General features: G+C 33.5%; 1 protein-coding gene across 1 annotated transcript; it reads left to right on the forward strand.

The window, feature by feature from the left end:
* The first annotated feature begins 1,686 nt into the window (after window positions 1-1,686).
* Window positions 1,687-8,465, forward strand: LOC104091841 (choline transporter protein 1). Its single transcript, XM_009597272.4, has 10 exons — window positions 1,687-2,026; window positions 2,975-3,333; window positions 3,517-3,662; window positions 4,080-4,263; window positions 5,014-5,087; window positions 5,180-5,293; window positions 5,969-6,325; window positions 6,675-6,935; window positions 7,514-7,741; window positions 8,078-8,465. The coding sequence occupies exons 1-10, from the start codon at window positions 1,833-1,835 to the stop codon at window positions 8,261-8,263; spliced, it is 2,103 nt and encodes a 700-aa protein (XP_009595567.1). The 5' UTR covers window positions 1,687-1,832; the 3' UTR covers window positions 8,264-8,465.
* The last annotated feature ends 10,370 nt before the right edge of the window (window positions 8,466-18,835 follow it).

Raw genomic sequence — 18,835 nt, forward strand, 5'->3', positions numbered from 1 at the left:
TACCAAGTTCGGGATTCGAGGTACCTGTCGAGATCGAGGACAACAGCGATCGAGACTGAATGAGACACACATCGAGCAAGATCGAAGATAACATAATAACGGAAAGACGAAATATCCGTGACTGGTCGAAGATCATGGCGGAAATTTCGGAACGGTTAATTAGCTAATCATGAGATTTCCTTATATAATTAGAGTTATACCATAAGTAGAATTCCTCAACTATATAAAGGGGAGTATTAACCATTTGTAAGAGGCATCGTCCTCGCATAAAAAGCCAATATAATGCTCTCTCTTTAGCTTACACTCTCTTGTTCATCAACTTGCTTTATTTTTAATTATTTTGGTATCAATCATTTCGGGGTACCCTAGCTCGAGGGTTGAATTCCGTTTCAACACTGATTCGCTTTACTTAGGTGAAATCACGTGTCCTTAAAACTACATTATAAGTTTAATTGTTATCCAATTTTAAGGATAAATAACTTTATAACATAACTTTGATAACTTAACTCCAGAAATTCTGCAATTTTAAATATATGTAATTACTTTTTACTTTCTTGATACGTACTTCAATTAAAATGTTGAGTTACTTTGTATTCTAAATGCAAATTCACATGACTCCTTATTGCAAGTAGAGAAACACTTGAACTTGCATCGGAGTAAGTTATTCTTTTTATTAACTTTTTAAATAACTATACCATCCATTTGAATATTGATGTAACATAATACCTCACACTTTTTTCGCAAACATCTCAAGTCGTAGATATGTCGGGCTTGTGGGTCTGGCGCCGACGTTGGATAGTGTCATTTTCCATTTGACAATATATAGGAGGGCCGAGGGGGAGCCTATTGGCTTTTATTACCCCAGTAGTATTTTGTTTCTTTGTTACTTAATTTTTGTGCTACTATTGCAAACTCCATATTTTACGGCGACTGGGGAATGTTTCTTCTCTTCGGTTGCTCTTCTTACACTTGTTTTATTTTAATATCCTTGGCAATACTGAAGATAAAATGTGTTCTCTAAAATTGCATTCTAAGGTTAACAGTTTTTATTACCTAGCGCCAATATATATATTTCCAGTCAGAGATTTTGTAGTCAATGTTCTTTTCTATTTTTTTTCTTTTTTCCCGACGTGTGTGTAAAGACATTGGAATGATCTATTCTTGGATAAAGTGAAAGCTTTTACTATATCTTTCGCTTGTTTCGTGATAGCTTCATTTTATCCCTTTATGTTATTATTCTTTCATTTAAAATGCTGTTTACACCATTGTGACTGTTTTACTGAAAAAAGAAATATTGTTTCCAGAAATGAAGCCTTTTTTTCTTTTAAAGTTAAAATTTACTTTTAACGATAGCTAAGCAATCTAATTATAAGAATATTGAGCAATCTAACTCCGTATTTCCTAAATAGATAGAGTATTTATTTGGGCAATTCTAGTATTATACTAACTTACAAGGGTCTAAAAATAAATGAAGCTCAAACCAAACCAGTCCCCTTTCACCTGGTCCTGGTGGCATTAGATTCTGTCCTCTTACCCTTTAAAAATTATCCAATACAATCTTTGTCTTAACACTTGCTATTAATTAAAAAAGTTTTCATCACACAAAAAGTAGTAACATTTTTAATCAGAACTTAGTGGGACTAATTAGCAGAAAATATTCCCATAAACCCCTGTCCCTTTTCACACTCTTCTTTTCTGCTTCTTTCTTCTGTTCTTCCCCCACAAACTCTTTTTCATCTTGCTTCTTTTTATCTGTGTGCAAATCCAAAACCCCATTTCTGTAAAACCCTTTTTTTTTTCTCTACTTCATTCTTTAGATTTGCAAAATATATATGAAAATGAGAGGACCTTTAGGGGCAGTAATAGGGAGGTACCCTTCAAGTGATGGTACAACACAAACAGGGGATGGTATAATCAAACACAACAGGAAATGTAGAGATGTTGTGTTTCTTGTTATCTTCATTGCTTTCTGGGTTGCTATGATTGTCAATTCCAGCTTTGGATTTAACCAAGGAAACCCATTGAGGTAAAACACAAAGAAAATAAAAAAGAAATGATAAAGTTGCTTGCTTTTTACTGTTTTTTCATAGCCCAAATGTGTCTGTGAAGTCTTTTACATTTTGATCTGTTAGTTTAATGTGTTTAGTGTAAGATGTTTTTTTCCCCTTCTTTTTGTTGCATCTTGAGTTACTTTAATCTGGGGTTTTATGAGCTTCATATATGCCTTTTAATCCACCTCTTCTTTGAAAAGGTTACTCCTTTGTAGTTGTTTTGTGCTGACTGCAAGTTTCAGATGTTACCTTTGTTATGTTTTTGAAGGGTGAAAAGAATGCAACAAGTTTTGACACAAGTCGAAAAAAGAATGTCCTTTTTCTTGCCCAAGATTTGTTCTTTTTTGGCTCTTTGTGATTGAGATTGTCATTAAAGGAACCTGGGTTTATGTCCAAAGTTTTCAGTTAAAGATGGTATACATAAACTCCTTTTTTGGAAACAAGATAATGTACTTCCTAGAGGGGAAAATAGGAATTGCAGAATTGTGAATTGTGTGTCCTTTTCAGCTAAATGCTTAAACTTTTAGAGAACGCGCACTTATATTTACTCAATTGTGTCTTCAACATGCCCCCTTACAGTTGGCTTGATTCATTTATTCATGGCCAAAAATGTGGATTTTTTTTTTGATAATAGGCGCTGAGACTCGAATCTTAAACTGTTTTCTGATACTATATTGAATTGTGTAACCATTTCATCTAAAAGATTAAGCTTTTAGAGAAAGCACACTTATATCTACTTAATTATGTCATCATCTTTTAGTGTTCTGCTTGCTCAACTATGAACTGTTCTTTTCTCCAAATAGCATTCTACCAGAGGAGGTGTTTTCAGCCTGTCCATGCAAAACTAATATCTTAGGCTTGTCTACGGATATACTAATTCACTCATTTGTCGTATTTCTCTTGCATCTGATCTTGCTTAGCAGGCTAACATATGGGCTGGACTATAAAGGCAATGTTTGTGGTGATACACATGCTGATCCAGATCTTCGTGAATTGGAACTCAGATACTGGTTGAACCCTAATCAAGTTTACGAAAGTGGTTCAAAAGATAACCAGGCCAAGATTTCTAATGCCAGGACCATTTGCTTAATGGACTGTCCTATCCCATCAGAAGATTCTCTAAATTGGGTGTGTGACTATCCGGAGGGCGAGGTTCGCCTGTCAGTAGATGACTGGATCGATAGGAATTATGATTATTTTGCAGACCTTACTCCGGACCTAAGAAATACTTCTCTTCAACTTCAAGGTCCTTGTTACCCTGTCATATTTCCAAGTGTTAATGGTAAGTGAAGACAGATGAGCCAAATTAATTGGGGAAGACATTTGTGGCCTGAAATGTCAAGCATATTGTTTGTTTAAGTATTTGTGATTGATTTAAGTACTTGAGATGTTTAATTTCCTGTTGAAGTTTCGAGTGTCTTGAGATATTTAATTTACTTTTCAATCTTCAAACCTTTTGTGCCAGTTTATTGGAGCTGTCAGCTTATTGCCCGTGCATCAAATGTGTCTTTGCGGCATTGGAAGGAAATGGGCGGTGTTAACATTGTTGAGGACATTGCAGTTGATAAATCCATCCATGGCGTAATTAACTCTCGGTCGTTGGTATTAAGGGTTGAGTGACTTACTGTTCTCTTGTTTTGCTTTTAAAGTACTCAGCTAATATATTTTCTTAGAAATTTTCCTTTGAAAAATGGGACACTCAGGAGTGATAGTGGTAAAATTGCCCGTTTCATTGGCTGTAGATGACGTTTTCACTTTGCACTGCATCAGGATGCATTAGCGCATGTAAAAAGGTTCACAAAAACTGAGGATTTTTTTTTCCAATCAGTAAAAGTGTAACTCATTTTCATAGACAACAAATGTGTTTCCTTTCGCATGTGTGGTCAGTGGTCAAACGGTGACTAAAAGAATGGAAGGCTAAAATGTTCGAGTTATACATAGTATATCAAACGTGGTATCTTATAGTCTCTATCGTATCACATTCTGATATTTAAGATTTCAAATTTCATATTTGAGTTTGATTTGCAGAGATATGTAGCTGATGTTGGCAAGTCATGGGGAGTGTTGATTGTTTGTGGAGGAATTTTGCCAGTGTTTCTATCAGTGATATGGCTTTTGATGATTCGTCACTTTGTGGCTGCAATGCCTTGGATAACTGTCTTCCTCTTTAATGCCCTTATTATTTCAGTCACAATGTTCTACTACCTGAAAGGTTAGGCCCTCTTTCCTAATGCTTGTCCTCTGTTGTTATGTAGTGTAATTGTAATTCATGTCAACTTTCAGTTCTACGTCCAATTTGTAATTGAGATGGTGTACTCTCTGACGAACTTTATACCCCCTATTTGTAGTTCTATGTCCAATAGGCTCCTGGGACAGCTACGACTTGTCATTCTGGCCTTTTGTTCTTCACCATAACCCCATCGCTTCATCCCTTCCCTCTTTTCCCCAGGGTTAAAGAAAAGTCACCTTTGTACTAACTACTAAGAGTGGTTCATGGGAAGAATAACTTCTTTTTCTTCCTTCCCTTTTCTATTCCCCTCCAATTTTATTTTCTTAAAACAGCACCAAAAACAGACCTTAAAAGCTAAAGCTAATTGAAGGAGCCAAATGAGTCCAAACTGGAAGTTTTGCAAGTTAAGTGTTTGATAGATAATAGAAATTGTAAAAGGCCCTGATCAAAAAAGAAATACTAGTAGAAAGACCTACATGATGCCTATTTATGTATAAGAGCTGCTGCTTTCTCTTGTGCACATTCATCTAGGATATATCAGTTTCCTGATGCAATACTTTCTTTCTTTTTGATAAAGCATAATCTTTCTTTCTTATATAGGTCCTACTTTTTTCCTCCAATCCGTGAAGATTTGGTCATAGTCCTACAATCTTTTTATTGTTTGTTGTGTAATTTAACATCATATCTTTTCCATTGAGTAAACTGATAAAATTATCCTTCTTTCCTGTCAAGCTGGATGGATTGGGAACGACTCTATCTCCCCCATTATTGGTGAACATGATCCGTATTATCATGTGTCTGCAAGGGTATACTTGATTTTTCAATTGTACCATTATTCTCTATGTAATAGTTTGCTTTTCGTTTGGTGTAGCATTTAATCAGATTATCTACTTGGTAGGAAATAAGTCACCTCCATGCTGCTGCTGTTCTCATGACTGCTGTGATGATAATTTCGGTCTTGTCATCCATCGCTATAGTGCGGCGTATCCTTATGGCTACTTCTGTCCTGAAGGTAAGTCCATCTCTCTCCCTTTCTGAGCCTTATAGAACTGTGCTATATGTGTTCAGAGTGTAACACCTTCTAAAACTTCTTCTTCATCTTCTTCTTCTTTTTCCTCTCTATATTTTATCCCTTTATGACCTGATTTTATTCTGCCCTTTTACATGGAAATGATGACCCCCACATACACAAAATGAATGTTGTAAATCCCTTTTCCTAGATAAACGTCATCTAATTTTCTTTAAAAAAAAAGGAAAATAAAGACTATCAAAAACACGAGAAGCATGTGGTAGATTCTAGATATTATAGATAATTACTTAGTTTATGCTCATGCAGAGAGAATTTTCCTATTTGCAGAAAAAGAGTAAGGAGCATTTGTGACTATTTCTTGGTATTACATGTTTTGTATGTCTATGCATTTATTTCAGTTGTATCTTCATGAAGTCAAATTTATTCTCTTAACACCAGAATAACTATAAGAATAAAGATTTACATTAAGAAAACACGTCTTCTGTTCTCTGAGGCAAGACGTTAACCTAGAAGAGTAGTTCATCTTAATTTATATTCCCTAGATAATGAAGGATAGACTTCATAGCATATTGCTATTTTCCTGTTCATGGATTGAGTATAAGTTTCTTATCTCTAGATAAATTTACTTAAAATGATGATTGAGCATTTAAATTGCAGGTAGCTGCTAAGGTCATTGGAGAAGTGCAAGCACTAATAATTTTCCCCATCATTCCATATGCTATCCTAGCAATCTTTTACATGTTTTGGTTTTCAGCTGCACTTCATCTTTTTAGTTCTGGACGGATTGTCCAGAATGATTGCAACACCAACTGCTGTGCTTATGATCTTAAATCAAAAAGGGTGAGCTGTGATCGTTGCTGCGGATATAGCATCCAGTATACTTCTCATATTGGTGTTGCAATTCTTTTCCACTTGTTTGGCTGCTACTGGGCCACACAGTTTTTTGTGGCAAGCTCTGCAACGGTCATTGCAGGCTCTGTTGCTACATACTATTGGGCTCGAGGCGGAACATCGGTAGGTCATAAATCCTGATCTCTTATTTTTCCAGCAATGCTTTTGAACATATATACATGAATAATTTCATCTCTACATTCCAGAACTATTTCATCTTTTGCTTAGTTTAACTTACTCTTACTAGTCCATATTACTTTCTTTCAATTATCATTAGATGATCTTTTCCAAATCATTCTGAATTTCTGCTATTTCCTCTCTTAATCATGTTTATCGTTTGATACTCGCATGCAATCAGCTTTAGTAGCCTGTTTCATATATTGTTGAGATAAAAAAGTTCCTGATTTAATACAAGAGTATTTTTTTTGTGTATGTTCTTGTGACTGATCAGCTACTATTTTTGCAAGTGCAGCCAGAAATTTCATTTCTCCCAGTGTTCTCCTCTATGAAGCGGCTTATACGTTACAGCATTGGATCTGTTGCTCTTGGTTCACTGATTGTTTCATTTATAGAGTCTATCAGGTTTCTACTTGAAGCACTCCGGCGTAAACTTAAAGTTGCTAATTCAGCACCAGAAAGTTGGGTTGGAAGAATGGTATATAATTCCTCACAAGGTTGCCTGCGGTGTATTAGTTGGATCATTAAATCTGTGAATCGTAATGCTTACATCTTGGTAAGTAAAAAATGTTGTAATCCCATTGGATGTTCCTCAAGTCTAGTGTGGCATGCTTGAAAAAAACATGACACTTTGTTTGTTTTCACAATTCTTGGTGCTAAATTCCTAAGGTCCTGAATGATATTAAACTGCTTGTTTTTAGAAAGGGGTAACGCCTGTTGTTTCTCTCAAATCTATGATGAGATTTCAAATTTTAATTAGGTCTCTTGCTCTATGGTATGTCCGTCATTGTTACTGTGGGCTGTTTTTTCTGGCGACTAGCTGCCACCAGCTAGCCCTTGATCTTTTATAGTCCCAACTCATACTTTTTTTTTAATGAGAACATGACATCAGGGGCGGAGCTAGAGCTTCGGTAACGGTTTCGGCCGAACCGAATAGCTTTAGTGCAAACTGAATATTTGTCTTAAGAATTGAATAGGTACAAATTCTTACTCTAGAACCCAGTAACATAAAAAGGCTAGAGTCCCGAGCCCAGTAACTTCAAAGCCTGGCTCTACCTCTGCATGACATCATTGTACACATGATCTAGACTTGTAGTAACAGCATCAGTTATGATAGTGCTTGTTACCTTGCAGATAGCTATAACAGGAAAGAGCTTTTTCAAGTCTTCTGAGATTGCAACTGATCTCATTATCAGCAACATCCTTCGGATTGGAAAGGTGAATGTCATTGGCGATGTTATTCTCTTTCTTGGGAAGCTGTGTGTCAGTCTTGCAAGTGCACTTTTTGCTTTTCTCATGTTGGATACTCACAAGTACAAGTCTGGACATAACAAGATCTCATCTCCAATATTCCCGGTGCTGGTAAGTCTAATTCTGTTGGATGGATTATCCATTTAAGCAGATGCAACTATCTATTTTACAAAACTAAAAATTAACAAAGTGCTCAGATCCTTTGAGCAATTTAATTACCACTTCAAATTATGCAAGGTGTAGAACTATACAGAGAGAAAGACGATCTATATTTATAAACGTACAGAATACAATTCAGGGAAGGTGTGGTTAGAAGATTTCACTTGATGATTGCTTATGATATTGATGCAAGACTAACTGATACATAACGTATGTTGCTGCAGCGAATCTGTAAATGCCTAGATAATAAGTATAGTATATCTAGCTTGATCCGTGTTTCTAATGCAGGTCTGCTGGAGTCTTGGCTACGTTGTGGCAACTCTTTTCTTTGCCGTTGTGGAGATGTCAATCGATACCATAATACTTTCATTTTGCCAAGACTCAGAGGAGCACCAAGGAACTGCCCAATACGCCCCTCCTCTTCTTATTGAGACTTTGAATGACCAAAATGAGATGCAAAGACTAACACAATGATCAACGAATGATATCTCCTGCATTAGCTTGAATGTTATCATTTCAGGTGTAATCGCTTGTCATCTAAATTAATTGAGTGTTTTTGTTAGTTCCTTCTCTAACTTGCTCTTTAGCCTTTTTGATAGATTTTGTATCTTATAGTTGTAAATAATTTTTAGTCCAAATTAGATCAAGCAAACTCTGCAATTTCTTCAATGCCCAACGATAAGAGTTTGCTTTGGCAGTAACATGCAATATTGGATTACAATAGAAAGTTAGGGACAATGAAAAGTAAGATATTGAAGAATATTTTTCAAAGCTTGTTGGTGAGAATTTTGGGGGAAAAGATGTGTACTACCTTCAGGGAGATATGTACTAGTTTGTAATCATTTGTGTCTTAAAAATTGGAAACTTGAATCGAGCATACATGGTAAAGTCCCATTACAAAAATTAAGCTCAACAAGATGGAGTTCATGTCAGACTCAAACATGTTATTCCCGCCAATATTGTTGTATTTGTAAATAATAATTTTGCAAAATATAAGTTAACGTTATGAACAATAATAAATTCGAGCCCACTGAATTCACAGTGTTTCCTTAAGGAATTTAATCCCCTCCTAGTACCTAAGGTAATGGATTATTTCCTCCCAGGATAGAACGAATAACACACTGGTGTAGCGGTACTTCAAACCCCAGTGTTTCAGCGAACACAAAGTTGCTTTGTTTGAAGTTAAAACAATGCAGAACGAAGGAGTAGAAACTCAGAAAATTGTATGGAAATGCTGAGAGGAAGGAGTGCAATGTATAGCCAATTTTTTGAGCGAATTGTATGTTGTGTGTTGAGTGTCTTTCTTCAACATCTGCTGCACATATATATAGCAGCAAAATGTTGAAGAAGACCAAACGTCCACCCTCCATGGTGGAGCAAGCATTACATGTTTGTGGAGCAAGCACTTCATGTTTGTGGAGCAAGCACTTCATGGTGGGAAGAGCATTAGGCGGTTGCCAAATAGTCAATACACGGATTGGAAAATATTCGTTACAAATGCGGATAATCTTACGTTAATATTTACTATTAACAAATAAATTTGGTCCAAAAAATTAATCAATCAATCATTTGACCAAATCCGAAGCCGGACGACGACGACGGCGCAAGGCTTGCTTTCTTCTTAACTCTTTAAGAGCTACAAGAAGAGCAATTATATATATACCCACCAAAAATGTCTTCCTCTTCCAATATGGGACAATGTCTCATTGTCAAGAGGGGGAAACTTAAAATTTTACTCAAAATTTCATTTTCCCTCCATTTCCCATTCACCCCCATTTTAAGAATATTTCATCTTAAAAACAAAACCTCAACAAAACATACCGTAATTCAAAAAGTTACAACGAATCAAAAGATTGTTAAAACTATCACTGATGTTATCCGTTTTTTAGTTCAGTATGATAAAATACTGGATCAACGTACTTGCAATCAATCATGGAATGCAAATTATAGTTTCTAATATATATTATTTATATTTATCTATCTATCTTTTATACTATATTAAAAGTGGGAAGTCCCTAAGCCTTAAGTTAAATTATAAAAATATCCAAAAAAATGATGGAATCTTTTACCCATTTTAAATATTAGTTAATAATTATATTCAAATAAAAAGAATAAAACTAATTTGAAGTGTTCTTTCTTAGAATAGTTGTGTCCTTTCAACTGTATTATAACTAACCGTTACATTCAATAATATTCTTTAATCGTTAGCAACCTTTAGAGTTAATGCTTTAATAGAGTAGCCAACGGATGGGCATCATCGACAAACAGAGAAATCAAAGAAATCTTCTTTTTGCCAACTTCTCATAGAAATGATTATTCTGGTATAAATTTAACTAATTTATCTCATGAAAGTTAAAGTTTATGGTATTTATCTTCTACTATATTTCCCCAATTTGGTCTAACTTCTGATGTTAAAGTGAGTTGATTTCATAGAGAATCTATTGAACACCACTCTATATTATATTTATTTTTGCGGACTTGCTTTTATCTTGTGAGTATCATTTTAGTTTATTCCGAGATTATATCATTTTCACATATTTCATGATTCTTTGCAAGTTTTACTAAATTTATTTTATTTCAATGCTTTATTTTCCATAACATGTGACTCCATGAATGAAATATAACAAAAAATAATATCTTTAATAACATACTGACTTCCATAGAAAACATTACGTTGGCAATACCTTATTAGTAATTTCGTAAAAGTTTCATTATATTAATCAAGAAAATACCTTAGCTTATATGATTAATACTAAAAAGACCATTTGTTTTAACCTACTTCTATTATAACATTACAAACATATACATTTTTGTGTGTATAATAAGGTCCACGTATTAAAAACTTAAGGCATAATTGTTTTGCATGTGCATCAAAAGTAGAAGAAAATAATTGAAGATATGCATAAATGTGTGACTCCACGTCCGACCACTCCCTTCCATGTCCTGCGTCGTGCCGTGACCATGTCCTGTCACGTCCGACGCCGTGCTATGGCCACGTCCTGCCACGTCCGACGTCGTGCCATGGTCGCATCCGACCACGCCGTGCCTTATCCTGCAGCGTCCGACGCCGTGCCATGGCCACGTCCGACGCCGTGCCATGGCCACGTCCGACACTGTGCCATGTCCCGCAGCGTCCGACGCCGTGCCATGTCCCGCAGCATCCGACGCCGTGCCATGGCTGCGTCCTCGCACGCGACACCCCGAAAACATTGCATTGGCACATCAGTCTTGGCTTGTGCCTTGGCATCGCACGCGACACCCCGAAAAACCTCTAGAAGTTAAATTGGGTTTAGCGTCATAGGCAAGCCTTTCCCACAACACGACTAAGTGACAAGTCACATTTTTCGCTTAATACACAAATAGAATACGTTCCATGGTATTGAGGACTTGTTCGATTTTCCAACATTTGGCATATAATATAGCATCAAGGAAGGAATAAACCTCTTTTCGAAAAAGTTAGAAATTGATTGGATTGGAGGGGGAGAGACGAATCAGAGCGAAAGTCTTCATTCATATATAAAAATAGATCGATCTCAACATTTGAAATGAATCAACTCATGATCAAAAAGTAGTCCAATAGAAGATCGAGTCAACGAACATATATACATGTGTGTGTGAGAAAGAGAGAACTAAAAACTACGGGATTTCAATACGCGCATATGCATAAAATAAAAGAAGGATCTAACAACATTACTTCACCTAATAATGGACAAGCCAACAACCATCCTCAAGGCCAGGCTAGCTTAAGTTACTTTTGTGACTATAACCAATTGTCTGTCTTTGAAACAAAGGAATAGAGAACTTCGAGGTCTTAAAAAACTTCTACGTTTTGCCTTTTTTAGCTATCCTAGACTAAAGTAACCAAAAATATAATGACTCTCATTAAAAAATTGTCATCTACAAAGCACGTCAAGATTGACATATGATTTGATAACGACATATTCAATATGAACAAAAAAATGACCTTCTATATACGTCTTTTCATAAGACTAATTATCCTGCCAACTGAATGGAGTTTTCCATTGTTTTATATTCTCCGCTAAGTTGTCGAGAATAACATAACAACTTTTTTGAATCAAATAAGAGCTATAATATTATTATTGGTCAATTAAGTCGTGTTAATCCTAACCACATAGTGCATAGAGACATCGAAATGACTTTTACTAACAATACCTTTATAAAGAAATTTGACAATGACATTCCGAATTAAAAAAATTCAAATGGCTTATCCTTGGAGGAGGCGAAAAATTTAGTGACGACACTATTTTGTGGTAATTCTTTATAGAAATTTATGAATTATTTTTTACCACAATTACTTTATACTTATCATTATATTACTCTCATAGTTTTCATATGTAATTTTCATATTAGTAACAAAGAAATTACTTATTGGAGAAGGATGAAGTAGGAGAAGAGAGATAATAGTTACAAATAAAAGGTAAGTTAAAATTATATAATTTTTCATAAAAAATATTAGTTTTTATACTATATAAATAAGATAATGTAATTATTAATTTTAAAAATATAACTATATCATATAATTATTACTTTATAGGGAGATTTTGTTGAAAATCACATTTATCTAATTAAATATTAATTGGTTATCTTCGTAAGTTCAAACGATCCAATCATTTTAACCTAGACAAACAAAGTACTATATGATATTAACATTAATCATTCACATATACTTTATTATGTCATGTATAATTATTTACTCAAATATTTTCTTTAATAATATCGATATTATTTTACAAAATCGTGTATTATATGACTCGAACATACACGTGCAACGCACGTGTAGAGAAACTAGTACTATATTAAAAGTACGAAGGCCCTTAGCGAAATATCGTTCGTCTTTTTTACCCTTTAAAAACAGATTTTACACTGGACAAAATAGTAATTTAAGTTATTTTCCTAATATTTTAAATTTTAAAGTTAACTAAATTTTTGGTAATCAAAATCCTTCCTTATTTAAATTATATAAAAATTCTAATAGTTAGAAATTTAAACTCAAATCAAAGTTTACTTTTATAGACTACTAACGAAAGCTAGGATGAAAAAGAGAAAAAGCATTACGCGTTGGAACAAGTACAATCTTATTCTACAATTGCTGTAAAAATTAAAAATTATACATATGCAACCATTGTTACGGTAACTACTTTAATGCTTATTAGTGAAAACTTTATGAAATACTAGATACCAAAGGAAGGATGCAATTAACAAAATCTTATGGATGCTATAATAAAATGTCCTATCATTATATATTTTTTGGGTCAAACGTAGTAATTATATGGGAATTGCTTACCAATATTTAGGTGTTCTATCTTAGCCAATAGCTTCTTAATCCTTCTATATTAGAATTATTTAACATAATTATAATATATTTCATATTAATTATTTTAATATTTAGGATCTAATTAACTAAGATTTTTTTATTTGAACTATGTAGAAAATATTATTCAGTACTTTAAATAAATTAAATTTTAATTGCCTTATATAATTATTTTCATATTTTAACGATGTAACATAATTATAATCTCTTTTTAAAGTTATAATTAAATATTTAAAACTTGGAATCAACAAAAAATAAATTAGTTAATGTTAAAACCAAATAATTAAGTCTAAAAATCCAATTCAATTATTTATCAAATTTATCATATAACTAAAATTATTTTTCAAGTTGACAAAACTCTTAGGATGCCTAAATTGGTTTTCATAAGAATAGTATTGGCGGTGAAAGAAAATAAAAAAAAATAGTAAAATTAACATGGAAGGTTTTATAGATAAGCCTTTTATCTATAAAATAATATTATCTTATATATATTAAGTAGTATAAAATAATTTTGATTTTATAATACAAACATATTATATAGGAGTAGTTGTCACACCTCCTTTTTTCCGAGGGATATGAGAGTTTTTTCAATTAAAGTGACATTGTTTGAAATGAGATTATTTATTAATCAGAGTCGCCACTTGGAATAATTGTTATGGTGTCCCAAGTCACCGGTTTATTTTAAAATCCTAAATCGAGGAAATTGACTATATTTATGGTGTGCGAACACAAAAGATCAGGTAAGGAATTTTGTTAACCCGGGAGAAAGTGTGAGGCACTCCCTGATTCCGTGGTTTTAGCACAGTCGCTTTACAATTATACATGGATTAATTATCTGAATTATTACATGTTTAAAACCTTTTATGCGTTACCGCTTCTATACCGCTTTTTAGTATTTATGAAGTTATTTCTTGAACAAGTTACGATGTCGTACACTTGTCGTTTTGGTACACATTGCAAACTGCGCTGCGTGAAATGCACCCGTAATTTACAACATGCTTATTATTATTATTATTATTATTTGAAGTTACGGTCAAGTCACGTGAAACACGCACTTGAATTGGGGTTACGTATCATGACTATGCCACGATGAATTATTAATCGCACCTAAATTAAGCTATGATGTTCATCAATTATTTATTTTCCTAAGTTTGAGACTATTAGTGACAGATCTAAGAATTATGAAAATTATTGTGGAAAGAAATAGTATGATTCTGTTATTTAGAAATATGCATCACAAAAATGGAGAAGAACGTTTTGGACTCGTGGATTCCACTTATTTTGGCCCAGATCCTTCTAAATTCAAAATAATCCCCACGTCCAAGTCATTTTCACTAAACCCACACTTTATTTTCAGCCTATGTTAGCACACACAATTCCATTTCTCTATAACAAATTTCAAATTGCTTAATCTCAATTTTAACAAAGGAAACAACCCTTCCTACTTCTACACATGACTCCTAACTCATAAAACTAAAAATATACATCTAACCCATGGAAATTCTTAAACAGATACATGCCTTAGACATACTAGTAATCACGTTTTAACAAGAATATATCTAGCTTTCATTAGGCAAATAAAATTATAGCAAATATCATGGAACTAAGAAGCATGTTAAAGAAGAAAAGGAGACCTTGTATTAGCAGAAAACTCCAAGCCAAGCGTACAGAAAATCAGTCGATTATCCAAAAGAAGATAAGAGGAAAACTCGACTCGAAGCCAAAAAAGAACCTCGCCTCGGAACCAACGGAAAACTCAACTGACCGGAAACTTTGACGACAACAACCTCGAACGATCAAGCTTGGGCAAGAGAGTCTCGAACTTAACCTCAAACGGATTGTTTTGTGGCTATTTTTGGGCTATTTAGGTGTCTTTGGGTTGAGAAACAGAGACTTTTTCGAAAGAAATACGAAAAAAAAATGACACGAATAAAATTTTTTTTACCGTACAAGAAACAAAACCATTTCTCTCAAATCCCTCCTCTCTATTTTTTTCTCCTTCCTTCCCTCTTTTTTTCTCCTCATATTTCTCTTCTATTTATAGAAAAGATTTTTGGATTTTTTATTTTATTTTATTATTTTTTAATTTAAAAAAAATTTCGCTTCCCATTTTTCTTATTTTAAAAAACAATCCCCACTTTCCTTTACTTCTATTTTTAAATTTCTCACTTTTTTACTTTTATTATATTTAAATTTTTACTTTTTCCTTACTTTTTTATTTATTTATTATTTTTACTTTCTTTTACTTTTTAAAAGAAAACTTCAGCTACCTTTTATTTTATTTTTTAATTACAACTTTCTTTTACTTTTCATTTTTAAAATTTTCACATTCTTTTACTTTTATTTTTTTAATTTTTCACTTACTTTTACTTTTTTTTTTAAAAAAAAAATTTCACCTACTTTTACTTTTACTTTTTTATTCCATACTTTTAATTTTCCTATTATTTTATTCTCATCCGAAAATTTTAAAAAATATTTAATTTTTTCGGTTTTTTTAAATTTATTTTATTTTAAAAAAATAAAAATAATACTAATAGTAACAATTGACCTTTTAAATTATTTTAAATTTTTACTCTATATTAAAAAAATGTAACAAAGCTAAAAATTATATATTAAATTTCTAAAAATATTTACATAGTAGAAGATGATAAAAATTCAAATATAGTCAAAAATTAGGTGCTCACAGTAGTACTTACGATTTTCTAAAAAGTCGTAGGTACACGCCCTATAAGACTAGTAATATATTAAAACCAGAAAGCTCTTTAGTTGAAAGTCAAATTACAAAACTACCCTTGTCTTAATAAATTTATTTTTTTTAATAAGAAAACCCCTATAAGTATCTCCTATTTGAAGCGTCACTAGAATCTAATTTACCCAAACCCATCCATATAAAGGGATGTGTTCCTTCAGAAAAGTTACTTCTAAGAACCATCTCATGCAAAAGGGGATAGCGTCTACTAATTGATCTAAAAGCAAGTTTTCACATATTTACCAAATCATTAGGAAAAAATTAATCCCCCACCCAAAATAAAAATACAAGAAAGGGACGAAATATTCTATTTGGAATAAATATCTGCAATATGGATTAGAGACAGTGTTCACAACTACTATGATCCCCTTTTCGACTTTTTTTAATCTTTATTAGTAGTTAATGTAATTTAAGCTTCCAATTTACCCTTAAAATTTATTTCAAAAAGAGAATTTTCATTCCAGCAACGAATATATTGGTAGTGAATTTCCAGTTTTTGCTTCTTTTTGAAGTGTCAGTGTTCAGTTCAATTTCGGTTAAGAAGGTGGCTGCCGGCGTCACTATTGTTTGTGGTGTTGCAAACAGGTAAACTTTACGTCTTCTATTTTCTATTGCTTGCACTTTTTTCCCTTCTTTTTAAAAGAAAGTTTAAGTAAATTTCTCTGTTCTGTTTCAAGTTGGATGTCTCTTTTTCGTTGTTTGTTTACTCAATTAACTATTCAGAGAGTCAAAAGGAGATTTTGTTCAGTTAGTTTACATTGATTTAGTAAACATCTTTCCTCGGAAATTTGATAGCTAGACAGGTGCTACTGATTTAGTTTTTAAATTGAAATAATTATCTTTACAATTGAATAAAAACTAAGGGCCTGTTTGGCCGTAAAAAAGATTCCTTTTTCGATTTTTTTTTATTTTTTTCGAAATTAGTGTTTGGCCATGAAATTTTCGATTTTCACTTGAAGATGAATTTCGAAATTTTTCGAAAATATGAAAAACTTCAAAAATCTATTTTTCAAAATTTTTAATTCAGATCACTCACAAAAATTCAAAAACAACCCAAAATTATATTCATGTTCAAACACAGCTCTAATTTTCAAATACCATTTTTACTTGATTTTTTTATTTTTCACTTTTTCCCGATATTTTACAATTCTTATGTCCAAACTCCTTGCACTCTGCCCTCTTTTACTATATACGGAGGAGAAGGATATTATGGCATGTGAGTAGAATAACTGTTTACACACTTGAAGATTTTCATGAAATACTTTTGTTCTTGATTTAAGAATTCTGGAGTATGATATTTCAAATTGATTTATCAAACCGTGTTGCTGCCACATATTTATTTATCAAATTAACCATTATGAATAGGTTCCTTAGAGTAGTATATATATATATATATATATATATATATATATATATATATATATATATATATATAGTTAGATTTGATACTTCTCTCAGATTGAGAGCACAAAAGAATGGAAGTCGAGTGTTTCCATTAGAGAGAGAAAAGAAACTTCTGGATATTTTTATTATCTGTTGTAAGAAAATGAATAATGTATCTGTACAAAACAATAAGGCCTAGTTAAATACAAGATTGGGTCGGGTCCTATTACTGGCCCAAAGTAAAAATAAAAAAAGGAATCAGCCACCATCAAATGGGCCTAGTCCAACAGCCCCCTTCAAGCTGGAGGGTGACACAACCCTCAGCTTGCGAATATGAAAATGATGAGCATGCCCAGGTAACACTTTGGTAAGAACATCAGCCACTTGAGAAGCACTAAAAGTGTGAAGAAGACTAATCAGGCCATCCCCAAGCTTACCACAAATAAAATGACAGTCCAACTCAATATGTTTAGTGTGTTCATAGAAAACTGGGTATCTTATCACAAAACAAAGGAACAGGTAAAGAAGGAAAAACTCCAAAATCAGACAACAATATGGTAAGCCAAGACAACTCTGCCACAGCCTTACTCATGGACCGATACTCAACTTCAGCGGAGGAGAGGGAGACAACAGGTTGCTTCTTTGATTTTCAGCCCACCAAGCTGCCCCCAAAAAAGATACAAAAACCAGTGGCTGACATGCGGTTGTCTGGGCAAGAAGCCCAATCACTGTCATAATAAATCTACAAGGACAAGTCAGGAGAGTTATTGAGAAAGATTCCAAAGTCAGATATGCCCTTGAGATATCTCAGCAAGTGCAGGGCAGCCTGCATGTGTAGAACACAAGGAGACTGCATAAACTGACTCAAATGCTGGACAGCAAAACTAAGGTCAGGCCTAGTGTGTGTCAAAAAGTTCAGCTTGCCCACTAGACTCCTGTACTCTTCAGGTTTGGGCAAGGGAGTTCCAACCTTATCTTTCAACTTCACATTCAACTCAAGAGGGCAAGTGACAGGAGAGCAATCAGAGGAATGAAAATCAGCCAGCAAATCATGAATGAATGAACTTTTTTTGATGAAAAATAACCCCAGAATCAGTGTATAAAACCTCAACGCCAAGGAAGTAGTTAAGAGAGCCCAAGTCCTTAATCTTGAACTGGCCAATGAGAAAGGACTTCAAATCAGCCAATTCAGCTAGATCACACCCAATCAAGATGATGTCATCTACATACATAGCCAAGATGACCAAAGAATCTCCAGAACCCTTGGTAAAGATAGAGTAATCATTTAAGGAATGAGAAAAGCCCTTAGAGCATAAGGCTTGAGACAATTTAGCATACCATTATCAGGAAACCTGTCTTTAACCATAAAGAGATTTCTGGAGTTTGCAGACCAAGGAGCAGAAGAAGAGGAAGGATGAGGAACAATGAGACCAGGTGGCAGCTTCATGAAAACCTCTTCATCAAGGTCCCCATGTAAGAAGGCATTATTCACATCTAGTTGAAAGAGAGGCCAGTGTTGCTTAACAGCTACATTAATTAGAGTTTTGACAGTAGACATCTTGACCATAGGAGAAAAGGTTTC

This window comes from Nicotiana tomentosiformis, chromosome 7 (genome assembly GCF_000390325.3).
Source record: "Nicotiana tomentosiformis chromosome 7, ASM39032v3, whole genome shotgun sequence".
In the NCBI taxonomy this organism is placed as follows: domain Eukaryota; kingdom Viridiplantae; phylum Streptophyta; class Magnoliopsida; order Solanales; family Solanaceae; genus Nicotiana; species Nicotiana tomentosiformis.

Bases quoted from the DNA above. Each gene is read 5' to 3' on its own strand.
- LOC104091841 (XM_009597272.4), top strand. From the start codon at position 1,833: ATGAAAATGAGAGGACCTTTAGGGGCAGTAATAGGGAGGTACCCTTCA. The intron at 2,027-2,974 runs GTAAAACACAAA...CTTGCTTAGCAG, and splicing joins AACCAAGGAAACCCATTGAG to GCTAACATATGGGCTGGACT. The intron at 5,294-5,968 runs GTAAGTCCATCT...TTTAAATTGCAG, and splicing joins TGGCTACTTCTGTCCTGAAG to GTAGCTGCTAAGGTCATTGG.